We start from the raw sequence: 21,552 nt of genomic DNA on the forward strand, positions 1-21,552 counted from the left end.
GTCAGCTGTGTTTACAACAGCTGACCGTTCTTCTCTCTCAGCGGAGAACGATCGCGGGTGTCAGCCGGAAATCGGCGCCGCCTGCCTGCTGCATCGGCTTCCCCGCTGATGAGTGGGGGCAGGCTGGCACCGCCAGTGGTGCGCGCTCACCGCCTAGCCTCCTTTTTGCGACCGCCGTACAGTTAAGGCGGTTCGCGCAGGAGCGGCTGCCTGCTGCAGTATAACTGCTGCAGGCGGTCGTAAAGCGGTTAAACACATCCACTTTTTCATAAATGTATGTTTACAAAATTTTTTTAAAAGTAGAAAAGTTAGCAACATCAAATCAGGTCATCACCAGCCTAACATAGGAATATACCAGAAGGGGACAATAGTTATCTAGGTATAAACAACAGCTGCAGCGCTCTGTACAGGGGAACCTCTATATAAAATTAATGGATGGAATCCACAAAATGGGTGCTCTGGCTCCCAAGTGAGCAAACAAATCCAGTAAGTGAGCCAGCAACTCCAAATCCACACAGAAAACTTATTTGTTACATGAAAAGAGCAGACAAGAAGGCTAACATGTTTCGGCAAACCGCCTTGATCACAGCACAATAATGAAGTGAGATACAGGAGTATATATATATATATATATATATATATATATATATATATATATATATATATATATATTACACACACACACACAGTCCCTTGCGAAAGTATTCGGCCCCCTTGAACTTTGCGACCTTTTGCCACATTTCAGGCTTCAAACATAAAGATATAAAACTGTAATTTTTTGTGAAGAATCAACAAGTGGGACACAATCATGAAGTGGAACGAAATTTATTGGATATTTCAAACTTTTTTTAACAAATAAAAAACTGAAAAATTGGGGCGTGCAAAATTATTCAGCCCCTTTACTTTCAGTGCAGCAAACTCTCTCCAGAAGTTCAGTGAGGATCTCTGAATGATCCAATGTTGACCTAAATGACTAATGATGATAAATAGAATCCATCTGTGTGTAATCAAGTCTCCGTATAAATGCACCTGCACTGTGATAGTCTCAGAGGTCCGTTTAAAGCGCAGAGAGCATCATGAAGAACAAGGAACAGACCAGGCAGGTCCGTGATACTGTTGTGGAGAAGTTTAAAGCCGGATTTGGATGCAAAAAGATTTCCCAAGCTTTAAACATCCCAAGGAGCACTGTGCAAGCGATAATATTGAAATGGAAGGAGTATCAGACCACTGCAAATCTATGAAGACCTGGCCGTCCCTCTAAACTTTCAGCTCATACAAGGAGAAGACTGATCAGAGATGCAGCCAAGAGGCCCATGATCACTCTGGATGAACTGCAGAGATCTACAGCTGAGGTGGGAGACTCTGTCCATAGGACAACAATCAGTCGTATACTGCACAAATCTGGCCTTTATGGAAGAGTGGCAAGAAGAAAGCCATTTCTTAAAGATATCCATAAAAAGTGTTGTTTAAAGTTTGCCACAAGCCACCTGGGAGACAAACTAAACATGTGGAAGAAGGTGCTCTGGTCAGATGAAACCAAAATCTAACTTTTTGGCAACAATGCAAAACGTTATGTTTGGCGTAAAAGCAACACAGCTCATCACCTTGAACACACCATCCCCACTGTCAAACATGGTGGTGGCAGCATCATGGTTTGGGCCTGCTTTTCTTCAGCAGGGACAGGGAAGATGTTTAAAATTGATGGGAAGATGGATGGAGCCAAATACAGGACCATTCTGGAAGAAAACCTGATGGAGTTTGCAAAAGACCTGAGACTGGGAAGGAGATTTTTCTTCCAAAAAGACAATGATCCAAAACATAAAGCAAAATCTACAATGGAATGGTTCACAAATAAACATATCCAGGTGTTAGAATGGCCAAGTCAAAGTCCAGACCCGAATCCAATCGAGAATCTGTGGAAAGAGCTGAAAACTGCTGTTCACAAACGCTCTCCATCCAACCTCACTGAGCTCGAGCTGTTTTGCAAGGAGGAATGGGCAAAAATTTCAGTCTCTCGGTGTGCAAAACTGATAGAGACATACCCCAAGCGACTTACAGCTGTAATAGCAGCAAAAGGTGGCGCTACAAAGTATTAACTTAAGGAGGCTGAATAATTTTGCACGCCCAATTTTTCAGTTTTTTATTTGTTAAAAAAGTTTGAAATAGCCAATACATTTTGTTCCACTTCATGATTGTGTCCCACTTGTTGTTGATTCTTCACAAAAAATTACAGTTTTATATCTTTATGTTTGAAGCCTGAAATGTGGCAAAAGGTCGCAAAGTTCAAGGGGGCCGAATACTTTGGCAAGGCACTGTATATAGTGCAATAAACTCCACCTAACCAACAAGCAATCAGACAATTGTGCTAATAAAAAAAAAAAAATTGCTTAATTGGTAACCAGGCATAAGTCTCCATTCACACTAGTACGACTTGTCAGGCGACTTGGTCAGCCTGACAAGTCGTGCACCGTCGCGGTCCATAGTGTAGTACAGGAACGGTTCTAATAGGAGCGACACAAGTCGCTCCGACTTAGAAAAAGGGTCCTGTACTACTTCGGGGTGACCTGGAGGCGACTTGCATAGACATTAATTTTATGAAGTCTGTGCAAGTCGTGCCGAAGTCGCGGTGCACGCGACTTCACAGGTCGCCCCTGAAGTCGGATCGCCGTAGTGTGAATCGAGACTTAAACACTGAGAAAGCTTATGGAAATAAACACAATTTTAAGACAAGAAACAAAAACAGTTCAAAGAAATCAAATAAATAAAAAAACAAATACGTAAATAAGTACATAAAGGCAATAACCTGTGTGAAAATATATGGCTCCAATGCATATAAAAGAGCCAAAAATAAATACATAAAGTGCAGTTAATAGCACAGAATAAATAATCCATGATTCAAAGCACTAACAATACACTAGACTAAATGATGGTATCATTTCAGAAAAAGGTCCACATCATACCTGTAGTTCATACCTGCAGGAATCCTAGTGTGGAGATTAAAAATCCACCAGACCTCCCTTCCAAGGAGCTTCCTGTGGGTGTCACCCCCTCATAGAGAACCTTTAACCCTTTCAAAACCACAAAATTTAAATGAACTCATGTTGCCAGCAGGAGTAAGTTTAAATAGTTTCGAGACTTTGGACAATCCCTAGTTGCGAATGTAAGAAATGCCATGATAATGTTCGCTAACTCTGGCTCGCATAGGGCGTGACGTACACCCTACATACTGTAGTCTATATCATTGGTCCTCAACTCCGGTCCTCAGGGCCCACTAACAGGCCAGACTTTAAAGCGGAGTTCCGGGCACAAAAACAATATTGTTTTTTTGTGCCCCTCCGCTAGGTAGACCTGACCTGAAAAGGAATTGGATAGTTATTTTTTTTTTTTTTTTTGTTCACTCACCTTTTAATTGAAGATCGTAAATACTCACCTCAGGGTACTTCCTCCCTCGGAGCCGCGGCTCACCCCGTCACTTCCTGTCTCGCTATGATTCCTGGGAGCTGAACGTCATAGCTCCCAGGAATCAATGCGACGGCACCGGCCCCGCTCGTCATTTCCGGGCGACGCCGCATTCCCCTGCTAAACAGCTTCTGGGCATGCCCAGAAGCTGTGGAGGAATGCGGCGCCGCACCGGAAGTGACGAGAGGGGCCGGTGCAGGCGCATTCTGGGACAAGAAGACGCGGAAGAAGACACAGAAGAGGACCGCGCCGGCTTCAGCTGCCCACAAGAGAGATGGAAACGCTGTGGAAGAAATTTTATAAGTATTTCTTCTAAAAGGTAAGTGCGAACCGGGACAGATCAGAGGCTAGCCATTGTGGAATGTGCTAGCCCTGACTGTCCCGGGGGTATGCTTATTGAAAATTGACTTCTGTGCCCAGAACTCCGCTTTAAGTATTACCTTGGGGAGATGCAGACTAGAGTACTGCAGTCACTGAGAAGCAAATTATATCATCTGGGATGTATTTCAGTTACCTTGCAAACCTGGCCTGTTAGTGGGCCCTGAGGACCAGGGTTGAGGACGACTGGTCTACATGATGTACATTCTATGGCATAGACCACATTAGAAGTGCCACAGTTGACATTGTTACGGGTGGTATATTCTCTCCCAGTAGCACAAGCAGCAATAGTCTTAGGTTTACTGTTGTGCTCGTCACAAAAGTAGCAGGTGCTCAAGCCACATACATATGATCCAGAGACAGTCAACCACGTCTTATTCTGTTGTGAAGACAGAAATAGGTTAGGGCAGTGATTCCCAACTCAGGTCCTCAGGGCACACTAACAGGACAGATTTTAAAGAGGTTGTAAACCTCCGAATTTTTTTTTTTTAAAAAACGAACACCTGAAAGAAAAACACATAATGAGCTAGTATGCATCGCATACTAGCTCATTATGAAATACTTACCTAAGAACGAAGCCCCGAAGTGCCGACCGCTCACCTCTCTCGTGGGTGACATGTTGTGTCGCCCTTCTTCCGGGTTTGCGGCATCCGGCCATCTGATTGGCTGGAGCCGTGATGACGTCACTCCCGCGCATGCGCGCGGGAGCCGACGGTAACGGCACGGGGCTCTGAAGGAACGGGGGAGATGCAGGGGGAGATGGAATGCAGAATGATCTCCTTGGGGAGATGCAGACTAGAATACTGCAATCACTGAGCAGCAAATAATATCACCTGCAATGTATTTCAGTTATCTTGCAAACCTGGCCTGTTAGGGGGTCATGAGGACCGGAGTTGAGAAGCACTGGGTTAGGGGATAAAATATTCCCCAGGGTACTTGAATGGCAGCTTGAAAATCTGCAGCCTGCTGACAAAATGGGAAGAAAATCAGAATATGCATATAAAACCAGTAGATACTTGGAAATGATACCCTTGACAGAACTGAACTCATGTGAGAAGGTAGTGACAGAGGTGATTGGATTTTGGGCAGAAGAAGAAGAACCTTTTATCTTGTAGTGCTTTTTTTTTTTCAGTTTTCCCCCTGTCCTTAAAAAGACGATCTTTCCTTCATGGAGGCTATACAGATGGCTCTATCAATATGCAACTTAAAACACAATCTACTTTTTTCATAAATGTATGTTTACAGTATTTTTTATTGAAAATATGAAGTACAAAAAAGTAGAAACGTTAGCAATAACAAATCAGGGTATCAGGTTATCACCAGCATATAACACAGGAATATACCAGGAGGACAATAGTTATCTAGGTATGTACTGGTTGTTCATCCACTTGTTCATAAATTTTCCACTCCTAGTTTCATTTTTCGTATTTCTAGTCCCTAATTTTCCTTCACCGTCACCGCATACTTCCCTGAGCAGCTGCCTTCTGATGATGGCATGGTTAACAGCAGCGTCTGCTACTGAGAAAGGTTGCACTGCACGCCTGCCCCATTCTGCCCTGTTTACCATTCACAGAACTTACAGTTGTATACAAAATTATTCAACCCCCCCCCCAATGCTGTGAAGGGTTTTAGGACATTTAGTGTACATTTGTAATTGTATTCAGAATTAAATCCTACAAGGACTTCTTAAAGAACCATATGCAACTAAAATGACATCAATTGGTTTTGTAATACAGTAGTAAATGTTTCTTTTGTGAATTCTTCATTGACACAATTATTCAACCCCTTATAGACTACCACTCTGAAGAACAGAGGTTCATTGAAGTGTTTTCAATCAGGTATTGAAAACACCTGTGGATGTCAGGGAGCAGCAATAAAGCCTAATAAGCACCAATTAGGCAGCTTTAAAATGACTGTGATACTCAGCTCCTTCTAGACATTTACTGGTGTGGTTACAAACATGGTGAAGTCAAGAGAATGGTCCAGGAAGACAAGAGAAGAGGTGATTACTCTTCACAGGAAGGGCAATGGCTATAAGAAGATTGCAAAGATGTTAAACATACCAAGAGACACCATAGGAAGCATCATTCGCAAATTCAAGGCAAAGGGCACTGTTGAAACGCTACCTGGTCGTGGCAGAAAGAAGATGCTGACTTTGACTGCTGTGCGCTACCTGAAGCGTAGAGTGGAGAAAAGTCCCCGTGTGACTGCTGAGGAACTGAGAAAAGATTTGTCAGATGTGGGTACTGAAGTTTCTGCTCAAACAATACGGCGCACACTGCGTAATGAAGGCCTCCATGCCAGAACTCCCAGGCGCACCCCCTTGCTGTCTCCAAAGAATAAGAAGAGTCGACTGCAGAATGCCAAAAGTCATGTGGACAAACCACAGAAGTTTTGGGATAGTGTTCTGTGGACTGATGAAACAAAATGGGCCCATGGATCAACGCTATGTTTGGAGGAGGAAGAACAAGGCCTATGAAGTAAAGAACACCTTGCCTACTGTGAAGCATGGCGGGGGGTCAATCATGCTTTGGGGCTGTTTTGCTTCTGCAGGTACAGGGAAGCTTCAGCGTGTGCAAGGTACCATGAATTCTCTTCAGTACCAGGAGATATTGGATGACAATGTGATGCAGTCTGTCACAATACTGAGGCTTGGGAGACGTTGGACCTTTCAACAGGACAATGATCCCAAGCATACCTCCAAGTCCACTAGAGCATGGTTACAGATTAAAGGCTGGAACATTTTGGAGTGGCCATCACAGTCACCAGACTTAAATCCGATTGAGAACCTCTGGTGGGACTTAAAGAAAGCAGTTGCAGTGCACAAGCCTAAGAATGTGACTGAACTGGAGGCTTTTGCCCATGACGAATGGGCGAAGATACCCGTAGATCGCTGCAAGACACTTGTGTCAAGCTATGCTTCACGTTTAAAAGCTGTTATAACTGTAAAAGCATGTTGTACTAAGTACTAAGATTGAATGTCACTTGGAGGTTGAATAAAACTGATAATGATGTGAGCACAGAAAAGACATTTGTGGTTATTTCATTATAAATGTTATGTTATATTTGTCTGACCTACACGTGCCTCTTTGATTTAATTGTAAGCAGGATGACTGAATGATCAAAATCAATGTCAAACTGGCCAAAACAATCAATTTCAGTGGGGGTTGAATAATTTTGAATAGAACTGTATATTATTGATACACCACGTTCCGTGAATGGAGGAGGACCAAATGAACGATAGGAACTCCACTGCCAATTCACAGAATACAATACATTGTGAGACAAAAATGATATGAATTCTGTGGAGAAAGAAGAAGGTGCAGATGAGTAGCATCACTTTTCTCAGTAGCAGCGGCTGAGATGCGTGTGGCCGCTACTGAGAAAAGTGATGCCACTCGCCCACCCCCTTCTGCTTTCTCCCCCATTCATATTATTATTGTCCCAAGATTTTTATTTTTTTTTACCTTAATGCATTCTATGCATTAAGGCTTTTTACCTCAATGCATAGAATGCATTATGGTAAAAAAACCTTAAACCTTTAAAAAACATTTTAATACTGATTTAGGTAAATATAGCATATGAAAATTGTGTATTGTTATCGCAGCACTTGGGAAACTTAAAAAAAATATTCAAAATAATTTTCTCTTTTGAAAAGAATATTCCAAAGAATTTTCTCTTTTAAAAAGAATATTCCAAAAAATGTTCTCTTTTAAGATGAACATTAAATTTAGGTTTGCTCTGCTGAGACCTTTGGATGTCATTTAACATTTTTTTTTTTTCTGCAACATTTTCACATGATTGTCAGAGTGAATGTCTTGGCCGTACCTTGGTGTACCCACACACAGAACTCGTCTATAGCCCAGGCAAATGATGGTATCCAGCAGGAATGAGCAGCTTCTGTCTGTGAATAGGTATTGTGCATTGCTCTTCTTGTTCACCAGTGGATGCAGGAGCTGACTGGGTCTCTTCAATTGAGTTACAGAAATATCTCCAACAATATGATGACCTGAATGTCCCTCCCACTCATTCTGCAACAAGAGCTGCTGGCAGTCTTGACAAAATTTCCTTTTTGCCAGAGGAAGCCCAATAAACTCTTGAAACCTGGTGTGAAAAGAAAACAGATCAATTGAACTAGCCATCTAGAAATGTAATACAGCAACCTAGTCGGGTAAAGCTCCAGTCACACTTTTACGTCTCTAAAGTTGCGCTGACTTTGGAGTGCATCTTTGATGCAACTTTAACGCAACTATGGATGGGTGTGACTTGGATACGACTTTGGCTTTTACTAGTGATAATGGACAACTTTTGCATTGTATAACATTCAGGTTACGACTTTCATGCAACTTATGAGGGTTAACATTAAAAGTGAAAGTCAGATCAAAGTAGTGCATGAACTACTTTGAAGTCGCTGCAACTTTAAGTCGCACATATATGAATGGTTATCATTGGAAAACATGGGGAATGACTTGACATGCGACTTTGATGTCCAAAGTTGCATGAGAAGTCGCACAAGTGTAACTGGAGCCTTCGTTTTTTTTTTTTATACCACCCACATGTATTCCACAGGGATAGGCTGTCAGCCTACAGTGTCAGCACAGGCAATTAGGATGGAGTTTTTAGGAAAGGACACTGCCCATGCTCATCCTCCTACAACTTCATTATAATGTTAAAAAGATACAGTGCTTTGCGAAAGTATTCGGCCCCCTTGAACTTTGACCTTTTGCCACATTTCAGGCTTCAAACGTAAAGATATAAAACTGTAATTTTTTGTTAAGAATCAACAACAAGTGGGACACAATCATGAAGTGGAACGAAATTTATTGGATATTTCAAACTTTTTTAACAAATAAAAAACTGAAAAATTGTGCGTGCAAAATTATTCAGTCCCCTTAAGTTAATACTTTGTAGCGCCACCTTTTGCTGCGATTACAGCTGTAAGTCACTTGGGGTATGTCTCTATCAGTTTTGCACATCGAGAGACTGAAATTTTTGGCCATTCCTCCTTGCAAAACAGCTCGAGCTCAGTGAGGTTGGATGGAGAGCGTTTGTGAACAGCAGTTTTCAGTTCTTTCCACAGATTCTCGATTGGATTCAGGTCTGGACTTTGACTTGGCCATTCTAACACCTGGATGTTTATTTGTGAACCATTTCATTGTAGATTTTGCTTTAGGTTTTGGATCATTGTCTTGTTGGAAGACAAATCTCCATCCCAGTCTCAGGTCTTTTGCAGACTCCATCAGGTTTTCTTCCAGAATGGTCCTGTATTTGGCTCCATCCATCTTCCCATCAATTTTAACCATCTTCCCTGTCCCTGCTGGAGAAAAGCAGGCCCAAACCATGATGCTGCCACCACCATGTTTGACAGTGGGGATGGTGTGTTCAGGGTGATGAGCTGTGTTGCTTTTACGCCAAACATAACGTTTTGCATTGTTGCCAAAAAGTTTGATTTTGGTTTCATCTGACCAGAGCACCTTTCTTCCACATGTTTGGTGTGTCTCCCAGGTGGCTTGTGGCAAACTCTAAAACAACACTTTTAATGGATATCTTTAAGAAATGGCTTTCTTCTTGCCACTCTTCCATAAAGGCCAGATTTGTGCAGTATACGACTGATTGTTGTCCGATGGACAGAGTCTCCCACCTCAGCTGTAGATCTCTGCAGTTCATCCAGAGTGATCATGGGCCTCTTGGCTGCATCTCTGATCAGTCTTCTCCTTGTATGAGCTGAAAGTTTAGAGGGACGGCCAGGTCTTCGTAGATTTGCAGTGGTCTGATACTCCTTCCATTTCAATATTATCGCTTGCACAGTGCTCCTTGGGATATTTAAAGCTTGGGAAATCTTTTTGTATCCAAATACGGCTTTACACTTCTCCACAACAGTATCTCAGACCTGCCTGGTGTGTTCCTTGTCCTTCATGATGCTCTCTGCGCTTTAAACGGACCTCTGAGACTATCACAGTGCAGGTGCATTTATACGGAGACTTGATTACACACAGGTGGATTCTATTTATCATCATTAGTCATTTAGGTCAACATTTGATCATTCAGAGATCCTCACTGAACTTCTGGAGAGAGTTTGCTGCACTGACAGTAAAAGGGGCTGAATAATTTTGCACGCCCAATTTGATAACAAAGTTTGAAATATCCAATAAATTTCATTCCACTTCATGATTGTGTCCCACTTGTTGTTGATTCTTCACAAAAAATTACAGTTTTATATCTTTATGTTTGAAGCCTGAAATGTGGCAAAAGGTTGCAAAGTTCAAGGGGGCCGAACACTTTCGCAAGGCACTGTAACAGTCACATTCCAATCCTGGCACTCTTTTTGCTGTATTTATTGAGCTGTCAACAAAGTGACTGCATACATAATTTCTCTAACAAAAAAAAAAAAAAAAAAAAAAAAAACCTTCCTTGATGCTTTTCAACCTATCCCAGGTCACTCACAATGATAGTGGACCAGTCATCTTTGCCTGGACAACTGATCTGCATACCTTTTCCAGGTTTACATTGATGCAATGGGTAAACCCTGCAAATCCACTGCGGGTTCCCACAGGCAGTTCACACTGCCATATGCAAACCGCTGGGAGTGTCAATACAAAGTTAATGACACCCCAGATCGGTTCAAACTATCAATTTGGACAGACCAAAAAAGGGTCCTGCACGAGTTTGGTCCGAATGCGATGCAAATTAAGCCATACAATCTGTATGGCTGAATTCGCTTCGCACAGACATCGCATGTGATTTGCACAGCCATCATCGCACATTCCATCGCACCGATGTGAACCGAGCCTTAAAGAGTATGTAAACCCAACATTTCATATTCCTGATATGTGTCTGCTGTACCATGTACTTGTATGAAAAGTATCCTGATTTCTTTGTATTGATTCTTCTGTCTGAAATACCTGGTGTTCCTGCCAGCCCCTTTGCTTTCCTATTAAAAACTGACCATACTATGCAAGAGAACACACCATGGTCAGTTCTCTAGCTATGCTGGGAACTCCTCCAATGATCACACTTATCCTGACATGCACACCCCCCAGGATAGCCTTTCACTGGGAAGTTCATTGTGCTGCTGTTTCTCCTACCACAGCTCATATGCAGCTGAGAACAGAGGGAATGTGATCAGGGGAAAACATAATTTATAATGTTTTTTTATATCTATACAGAAATGTTTTGCCTTTCATTTCTATTTTACACGCTATGGGCTGCTTTACAAGGTAAAGTATACTTTAAGGTTCCCACTACAAAACCTTAATCACCATGTGTGGTACATTTGGCAACCTACCATTACCATGCATTATAATGATAAAAAGGAGATAAAGCACTAATTATATATGAAGAGGAGATACAGTAGAAGTGTCTCCATTTAGGAAGATACCTTATCATGTACTGGTCATGGGACATGGGAGGCTGACAGCTACGGTTATATTCTTCTCTAGCTTCCCGTTTGGCTTCTGAAACCTATTCAAAAATAACAAGGAGAACTGTGGAGTATACATATTTTTTACTTATAATTCACAATATTAAGCATTTTGCCAAGTACATGCTGGCTTGTTTTTTTTTTTTTTATTAAAATAATAAACATATTTATACTTACCTGCTCTGTGCAATGTTATTGCACAGAGCAGTACTGATCCTCGTCTTCTGGGGCCCTCCGCTAGCACTCTTGGCTCCTACTTTTCTCTGTGCGGCACCATAAGAAGCCATTTCCTATGGGGGTGCATGCTCGGACTCGCTCCTTAGCCGGGCTGTGTGCATCTATAGACACTCAGCATGACTCTGCCCCGTATCCCCTTACTCCTCACAGGATTTGATTAACAGCAGCGGAAAGCCAATGGCCCCCGCTGCTGTCTCTAACAAATCACAAATTTCCCAGCACACTTGCCAGCAAGCCTGCAAGAAAATTAAACAAAATTGACCCTGGCTAACAATTCACGTTAAAAACAAGGGGTTTAGTTTGCACACATTAGCAAATATATGTGTAAGCGGCAGTGTACTATGGTCCACAGAGCTGCCTTGACGTAGGCACTGTGGCTTCCAATATATTCCAATATATTTGAAAATGTGTGTAAACTATACCCCTTGTTTTTAACATAAACTGTTAGGCACGGTAATTTGTTATTTTTATTTTTTTGCAGGCTGGTTGGTAGGTGTGACGAGACCCTTGCTCGCTCGCTTCCGCTCTCCCAACACTCCTCTGTTTCTAGTGAGTCAGCTTGCAGATCGCAACGTCTGATGGTTCAGTCAACCAAGGCTCCGGGATCCAAACTACAGCTATGTGCCGTTCGGAATCCATTAGAACAAACACCAAGCAGGCTGTATGTAAGTTCAAACAGGAAGACGATTTATTGGAAGTACACAATACACTTTTATACAGAATTTGGAACATCCTGCCCCCAACAACCGCTTTCCCATTGGTCAATTGCAAAGTACATGCCGTTCTCTTTCAGGTCCTCCTTAGCCATGCAAATGAGGACTTGAAAATAAGTCAGCAGGGATTAGCCAGATAGCTTGACCAGAAGGACTGTTATGTGTAATGAGACAGAAGCCCCCAGGGAACAATCAATGTACACAATAGCCAGACGGAGAACAATGGTTCCATAACGAGCCCCCAATACACATTACTCTGAGTGTCAATACATCCCTTAGCAGACAACAGGTGAGTTCATTAGCACCCCGACAATAGGTGAATGGAAAGCCACCTCAGACAAAAGAAACATTGTTAGACAGTCAGTCTCCTCATTGAACTTCCTGGAATGACCATATTAGGAGTTGTACTTCCTGGTCAGAGACCTCATGGCAAATGGGAACAAATCTCAATATTTCTACATGGAGACCTTGCTGACAAATATGAAGCAATCCAGACCATCACCCATCTGTCCTATTTGTAGTAGTCTAAACCATATTCTCAGTGTTCACCACCCTCCTGGTCACCCTGCATCCATAACAGATGCAGGGTGACTTAAACATAAGAGAGCCCCACATGGTGCCCCCCAACCTCTCTAAAGGAATTTGGGGTCCACAACCCCTATGCCCAAAGTGACTCCCGTCACAGTAGGTGTCCTGGGAAATCTTCTGGAAATACAGGAATTTTTTTTAGCTTAATGCAGGGATTGCATAAGGGTAAAAAAATGTTTCACTTTAAAACCAGTTTAATCATAAAGATTATTTTGAAAGGGACATGAAGCTGATGGTTGCTACAGACAGAATAAAACAACCAATTTCAAACACACTGGAGCAGTCAAATCTGGTGCAGCTGTGCATGGTAGCCAAGCAACTTCTAACTTCATCTTGTTCAATTAAGCTTTGAGAATAAATCCTCATTCACACCGGTTCGACTTGTCATGCGATTAGACTGTTCAAATCAGTGCAACTGAATTTGAAAAAGTAGCTCCTGCACTACTTTTGCTGATGTCAGGTGTGACTTGCATAGACATCTGCATGAAATCACACAGATGTCAGCCAAGTCTCACCTGAAATCGCACTGACATGCGGCTTTGAAATAGTGCGATTATAAGTGAAGTGACAATTTCAAAGTCGCATTCAGTGTGAACCAGGGATACAACCTGGCAGCTGATTGCCAAGCTGCAACAGATTTTTCACCCTCCAGTTTTAGTAAACCTCCCCATGGGTGCATGGATCTGGTGTAGTATATATTATTTATTCTACTGCAGCAAATCCATGTACTGCACTCAGCTACACAGCATGATGCAAGTGGGGCTCGGGTGGCTTCTTAAACAACTATATACTAGAGCTGCACAATTGTGGATAAAATGAGAATCACATTTTTTTTTTTTTTCTTAGAATAAAGATCCTGATTCTCGTCATAACATCTTCCACATTATACAAAACATTGAGCTAACTTTGCTGTTTTTTTTTTTATTTTTTTTTTTTTAATTCATTCAAGTGTATTTTTATCCCAAAAATGTGGCTTTTGAAAGACAGCTGCGCAAATACAGTGTCACATTTAAATATTGCAACTACTGCCATTTTATTCTTTAGGGTCTCTGCTAGAAAATACATAGAAATGTTTGGGGGTTCAAAATACATCTCTAGCAAAAAATACTGATTTTAACTTGTAAGTAACAAGTGTCAGAAAAAATCCTAGTCTTTAAAGAGGTTGTAAACCTCAGAAAAATAAATAAATAAAAAACCTGATAAGACAAAAGGCCTAATGAGCTAGTATGCATCACATACTAGCTCATTTACCTACCTTAGAACAAAGCCCCTGCAGCACTTGCCGCTCACTGGTGACACAGCCAACATGTTCAGCCATCTTCCTTTTGGGTTTGCGTTCTCCGGCCTGATCATGGCCGGAGCCATGATGATGTCACTCCAGCACATACGCGCTGGAGCCGCCGCTTACAGCACAGGGCTCTAAAGGACGGCACAGGTGGCCGTTCTTTAGAGCAAGCCTCCCTGTGTGAATGGATGGGAGAAGCGGTGGGGCGGCTGCATATAGAGGAATTGATCTTTCCATATTCCTCCTGCAGCCGCTGGATGCCTGATTCTCCTCTCTGCAGGCATTCAGCGGCTGCAGGAGGAATATGGAAAGATCAATTCCTCTATATGCAGCCCCCCATACCCCTCCTATACAACTTATTTTTTTTCTTTTGCTGGCCCCCCAGTGCTATACAGCCCCCCCTCCAGCCCCTTAGTGCTCTTTAGCCCCTCCCCCTCTTCAGCCCTCCCAGTGCTCTTCAGCCCCCCCTCCAGCCCCTTAGTGCTCTTCAGCCCCCCCCCCTCCAGCCCCCCCAGTGCTCTTCAGCCCCGCTCCTACAGCCCCCCCCAGTGCTCTTCAGCCCCCCGCCCTCCAGACCCTTGATGGGCACTGATGAGGCTGCACTGATGGGCACTGAAAACTTTATTAATTATTTTTGTAACTTCTGCATTAATGCAAAAACATTTATCAGTGTAATTTTATGAGATAATATATGAGGGCGTGTTTAGGGGCGGAATTAGGGGCGGGGCAGGGTAGGAGTTGGGTGGGGCAACTGGTGGCGAGTAACTCTTAAGGCCTGGCTAGTAGCTCAGGACTTTAAATTTTGAGCCCTGGGTACAAGTTACAGAGGAAGCTTTACTTCCTCTTTAAGTGATTAAACTGCCCTTATTTAGAGACAAAGTTCATTCCTTTGATCTAAAAGAACCAAATGATACAATGTTTCTTTTTATCTCAGCAATGTTGTGATAAACTTTGCAGCCTGCTTTTTTTTGTTTCTGTTTTTTGACACCTCCACCAGAGAACGGCTCTGCACCTGTTACAAGAATCGTGGAAATGCCGGATTAACATCATTAGGGTGTTTGAATCGAGATTGTGATTTTTTTTAACGATTATTGCAGCTCTACTATATACACAATAATAATTTTACCTTTTCATCTGCCCACTGGAAGAATTTACAGTCTTTTCTATCTCTGCAGGCTGAGCAGGCATAGAATCTCCTACCATCTTCCTTCCCTTTGGCGGTCTTTACAAATAATAGTGTTGGGCCTATGAGAATAAACAAAAATATCATTAAAATATACCATTGCTAATGAAATAATGTTGTATCATGTTTTAAATTACTCATTTACACGGCATCTCAAAACTTGACACTACTTTACAATGTACACCCCCGGCGCCCAAATTAGGCCCTTTGGCTCTTTTTGTGTGGCCCTCAGGACCCCTGCAGACACAAATCTCTACTTCCCTGTTGCTCTGTTATAGCGGTGATTTCTAGCAGTCTCTGACCCGCTGTTGTGTCGTGTCTACAGTATTTGAACATCTCTGGTATTAGATCCACAGGCTCTGACCGTCTCTTGTATCTTGCCATTGATCTTTGGCTATATCCTGCCTTGTGTCTAATGTCTATGACACTGATTATACACTCAATTTTATGTGTGGCCCTTAAGTGATGTCAAGGGCTGCACTTAGGGACCCCCATTGCAGAAAGTTGACCGTCCCTGGTGTACACCAACCAATCACAAAACAGTCTCTGCCTCTACAGGAATTCACAGAATAAATTTGCAATGAGGGCAGCAGAGCAGTGGCCATAAGGTAGGTTTCCTATTGTAATGTCACACCACAATCGCAAGCCAAATTATTCCATTGGGCAAGTCTGACAGGTGGTACCGCTATTAAAATCTGCAAACCAAGTTAGATTTGCTGTGGCCATAAAGCAAATTATTGAGTGCACAGCATGTGTGACACACTGGAGCATGCGTACCACCCCAACTGCAATATAAGGACTTATAGTGCAACTTTAACCATTTGTTGCCCGCCCACAGTAGTTGTATTGCGAGTGGGCAGCAGCTAAGGTACAAGCCAGGCGACGCACTGGTATGTGGCAATCTTTTTTTCCTGGCTTTGGGCGCACGTCCCCTGCTGTGACTGGGCACAGCATGAGTTTGGCAGCTGATTTCAGCCAATGGTTTTGGCTGACATCAGCTGATCAGCTGTGTCCTATTACAAAAACATAGAACTTCGTGTATTGTGAACAGCAATCTGGCCGTTTCCTGGGAGAAAACACAGGTATTAAGATAAAAGCAGCACATACTGCACACATTACACATTATTAGGCACACAGTTAACCCTTTGAATGCCCCTAGATGTTAACTCCTTCACAGCCAGTGTCATTAGTACAATATTAACACTGATCACTGTATTAGTGTCACTATTGATGTCAGTGTCAGTTAGTGACCCTCCAAGCCTGCGTCAGCTAGCGCCAGATTGCCCGCCACACTATCACAGTCCCACTATAAGTCACTGATCAGCACCACTGCAAGTACAGTATTAGCACTGATCGCTGTATTAGTGTCACTACTGATGTCAGTGTTAGTTAGTTACCCTCCCATCCTGCGTCAGCTAGTGCCAGATTGCCCGCCACACTATCACAGTCCCACTATAAGTCACTGATCAGCACCACTGCAAGTACAGTGTCATAGCTGCGTAAATTCCAGTATATATACACCATAGTTCATAGATGCTAAAACTTTTGCACAAACCAAATTAATATACACTTGTGGGCAATTTTTTTTTCCAAAAACACGTAGCAGAAAGCATTTTGGCCTACATTTATGAAGAAATTTGATTTTGCACAGGCGTAATAGCACATTATGACAGACTCACCTGCCAAAAGATCACTGTGCTGTCAGTGCTTGAGTGCTTCCATCTTCACCCAGTCTTCCTTCCAGGTTGTCTGCTTGGTCACTTGAATATCCAGGTTGTGATGACATCACATCATGATGGCAAAGAGTAAGTGCCATAAATGTACACCGAGTTGCACATGGGAGGCTCAATGTACATGACCGCTCACAGGCAAAGGGAAGTATTTATGAGAGAAGAGACCGATAAGGTCTCTTACATCATAAAAACTAGGTTTGGACCATAGACGTTCATGTGTTCATGTCAAGTTCATGAGGGCACCTGACCTTCCTATCTTCACAAATACTTAGATGTACCCAGTTGTACTTATATTTTCCTGGGCTCTTACTTATCATCCTCTATGTTCCTAGATTCCCCTCTTGGTTCAGGACAATTTAAAGTGTAACTCCACTTTTGTTGAGAAAAAAACACTGCGGGGATTTTAACAAACTTTGTTGCAGATTCCTACCTATTGTTATTCTGGAGAAATAGCTGTTTGTCTGTTTCCATGTGCAAAGTGAATCTAATGGGAGTGGTTTTAAAATAATCAGCTGCTGCACTTGCAGGGTTCTAATGAGGAAAGTGGCAGGGTCTGCATCCCTTTAGATGTGATTTCCCTTTTGGAGTATGATGTTTTTGTTGCAGGGGATGCTCAAAATCTGATTTGTATCACAGTGCAGACTTCTGGGAAAATCAGTGAGCCAATCACACAAGCAGGAAATGACATATCTGGGAGCGTTCTGTATACCATCTGCATTTTACAGAAAATTACAGAGCTGCAGATTAAAATGGAAAGGTAATTTTTGATAACATTTAATTACAATATGACTTGTGTTGCAATTGTATATGTAATGTTTTTTTTTTGTTTTTTTTAATGTGCAAGCTTTTTGTTTTTACCACAAAAGTGAAGTTACCCTTTAAGTATTCAATCCAATCGTGTGTACCCCTCTCTGGATTATTTTGCTTTAATAATTTTTAATATCAACCTAGTTGTTTTCTATTTACCGTATATACTAGAGTATAAGCCGACCTGAATATAAGCCGAGGCACCTAATTTTACCACAAAAACTGGGAAAACGTATTGACTGGAGTATAAGCCTCGGGTGGGAAATGCAGCAGCTACTGGTAAATTTCAAAAATAAACGTAGATACCAGAGGCTTCGGGCATGGTACAGGAGAGGAAGAAGCTGCAGGCATGGAGCAAGAGATGCAGGGGGCTGCCGGCATTGGCGCAGGAGATGCAGGGGGCTGCCGGCATTGGCGCAGGAGATGCAGGGGGCTGCCGGCATTGGCGCAGGAGATGCAGGGGGCTGCCGGCATTGGCGCAGGAGATGCAGGGGGCTGCCGGCATTGGCGCAGGAGATGCAGGGGGCTGCCGGCATTGGCGCAGGAGATGCAGGGGGCTGCCGGCATTGGCGCAGGAGATGCAGGGGGCTGCCGGCATTGGCGCAGGAGATGCAGGGGGCTGCCGGCATGGCGCAGGAGATGCAGGGGGCTGCCGGCATGGCGCAGGAGATGCAGGGGGCTGCCGGCATGGCGCAGGGGGCTGCCGGCATGGTGCAGGAGATGCAGGGGGCTGCCGGCATGGTACAGGAGAGGAAGAAGCTGCGAGCATGGCGCAGGAGATGCGGGGGCTGCCGGCATGGCGCAGGAGATGCAGGGGCTGCGGGCATGGTGCAGGAGATGCAGGGGCTGCGGGCATGGTGCAGGAGATGCGGGGGCTGCCGGCATGGCGCAGGAGATGCAGAGGGGGGTCCTGCTTTCCCATCCCGAGGCGCCTTACATTTAAAGATGGTGCCGCCCGGCACCACATGTCATTGCGCATGCACTGTCTGCGTACGGGCTCTCCCGAATGGCGGCAGCGCATGCGCAGTGTACATGTCGGCCGACGTTTAGTCAGCCCCAGGGAGGACAGGTAAGTGACTCGAGTATAAGCCGAGGGGGGCTTTTTCAGCATAAAAAAAAATTGCTGAAAAAGTCGGCTAATACTTGAGTATATACGGTACTTACATAGTATATTTTCTACCTATTACCTATGTCTGGATTGTCCTATCAAAGTTAGGTCCCTTTCACACGGGCATTTGGATTTCAGCTTTTAGCTGCAGATAGAGGAACTTAACATAGATAAATGCAGACAATGCATCCCTATGGCGCCATTTACACACACTACATTTAGCAACGCTTTACCAACATACAGTTTTGTGCGTTTAGGAAAAATAAAATGGACAGCGGCCAGGAGTGATGTACTGCAGCTATCTGTACATAAACGCAGTTAATCACAGTACAAAGAAAAAATAAGTAATCAGTAGCTATAGAAAAGGCAAGAGTTTACTACCGCAGGTAAACGCAGCTGCATGTAAACGTAAGTAATCGCAGATAAACGCAAAGTACAAACGTGATTGATCCCTGTGCCAGAAGTGTTGGAATTTCAAAATAACAAAACATGCTTTTACTAGTGGCAGAACAGCCGCCAGTGTGAAAGGGGCCTAAAACCAAAAGGTCTATTTTACAGTTTTACTGTGTTGCATATTTATATCTTATTTTCCTACATATTTTAACTGAATTGATGCACCAAATTACTTGATCATGGTGGGGTTTTTTTTTGTATCTCTTCTTGGTTTTCTACATACTAATGCTGGCCATACACTATCCAAAAAACAATTTTTCGAAAGACGAGAACTCGGCTGTGAGATCAAACTATCGTGCCATCATGTAATGACTGAGAAATCGTTCAATGGACATAATCAGTTTTTTGTGCGTTTTGTCACAAATACCTAACGCAAACAGTTTGGGCGAGAAACACATTAACCTTTTTATTTATCGTTCATTTGGCAGAAAATTTCCAAACTTGTCTTTTTTTGGCTCACAAACGTCACACCCGATTACCGATTTGAGCCAATTAACTGGCGGAAAAACGAACAAACTGTCCAAATGAGCGAATTTCGGCCGATTTTTCATATAGTGTATGGCCATCATAACAAATGAAAACAAAAATGTATAGTTTAAAAAATTAACCCTGTCTGTCAGCAATTTTTTTCTAAATGCAGGTTGAATACTACTTCTAAAGCTGCATTTACACTATATTTATAACGTAATGCACTGCGTAAACTGTTGGTGCTATAAAAATCCTGTATAATAATAATAATAATGATGTTAATATAGCAGCCCCTAAACACATTACAGAAAAGAACAAAAAAGAAAAAATGCATGTCTTGCTTGCAGTGCCATTTATTTATTTATTGCATCCTGAACACAGCAAGGAGATGCAAATTCTGCAGTGTGAAAAAGCACACAGCAAGAGACGCGAGGGTGACAGCTCAAAGAGGTACAAAGTTACTTTATCACAAGTAAAAAGAGAACTACAAGTCTCAGCATGCTGAGCCAGCCACCCAGATCATTGCTTTCTGATCTCGCTGTTATCATTGATATAAAGTGTATATAGAAGAACACAGCACAGCACACTCAAAATGTTTGTAAATACAATGATCTGACACACAGGCTGCACACAGAACAGGGACAGGACTGGGGGGATCTCACCATGAGGACAGTGCGGAGCCCCCTCCTTCCTCTGATCACCCAGCAAGACTTGGAATCCATCTGACATCCCAGACATGTGTGACTCTCCTTCTGCCTCCATGCTGACTGCTGGCATCTGCCTGATGACATCACAGTCACATGACTACAATTGGGAGGGGGAGTGGATCATGTGACAGCACAGAGCAGGAAGTGAAAGAGTGTGCAAAGGATGTAGTGAGCTGAATGAACGAACAATGTACAAATACACAGCTCAAAAAATGAAAGGAACACATTGAAAACACATCAGATCTCCATGGGGAAAAATCTCATGCTGGATATCTATACTGGTATGGACTGGGTAATGTGTTAGAATGAAAGGATCCCACATTGCTTGATGGAAATGAAAAGTATCAACCTACAGAGGGCTGAATTCAAAGACACCCTGAAAATCTAAGTGGAAAAAATGATGCAGCAGGCTAGTTAATTTTGCTGAAAATTCATTGACGCAACTCAAAATGGTACTCAGTATTTTGTATGACCCCCACTTGCTTGTATGCATGCCTGACAACGTTGGGGCATGTTCCTTTTGAGACATCGGATGGTGTCCTGGGGTATTTCCTCCCAGATCTGGACCAGGACATTACTGAGCTTCTGAACTGAGGTGCAACCTGGTAGTGTCGGTTGGACCGAAACAGAATGTCCCAGAAGTGTTCTATTGGATTTAGGTCAGGCAAGCATGGGGGACTATTCAATGGTATAAATTCCTTCATCCTCCAGGAACTGGCTGCATATTCTCACCACATGAGGCTGGGCATTGTCATGCATCAGGAGGAACCACCCCCCCCCCCCAAGGACCCACTGCAGCAGCGTAGGGTTTGACAATGGGTCCAAGGATTTCATCCCAATACCTAATGGCAGTCAGGTCACCATTGTCTAGCCTGTAGAGGTCTGTGCATCCCACCATGGATATGCCTACCCAGACCATCACTGACCCACCACCAAACCATTCATGCTGAACAATGTTATGGGCAGCATAACCTTCTCCAGACCCTTTCACGTCTGTCACATGTGCTCAGGTG

General features: G+C 43.1%; 1 protein-coding gene across 1 annotated transcript in view; it reads right to left on the minus strand.

Annotated features, from left to right (window-relative positions):
• ZCCHC4 (zinc finger CCHC-type containing 4) overlaps nt 1-20,618 on the minus strand; it is a 61,019-nt gene extending 40,401 nt beyond the window's left edge. The window contains exons 1-4 of the mRNA XM_082267968.1: nt 20,495-20,618; nt 15,207-15,325; nt 11,216-11,298; nt 7,666-7,941 (exon numbers count right to left, since the gene is read on the minus strand). Of these exons, the coding sequence (XP_082124094.1) occupies nt 7,666-7,941; nt 11,216-11,298; nt 15,207-15,325; nt 20,495-20,609 (593 nt within the window). The 5' untranslated portion in view covers nt 20,610-20,618. The remainder of the gene's footprint in view (nt 1-7,665; nt 7,942-11,215; nt 11,299-15,206; nt 15,326-20,494) is intronic.
• Between the last annotated feature and the right edge of the window lie 934 nt (nt 20,619-21,552).

The sequence above is a fragment of the Pelophylax lessonae genome (assembly GCF_965119305.1).
Source record: "Pelophylax lessonae genome assembly, chromosome: 1".
Lineage (NCBI taxonomy): Eukaryota > Metazoa > Chordata > Amphibia > Anura > Ranidae > Pelophylax > Pelophylax lessonae.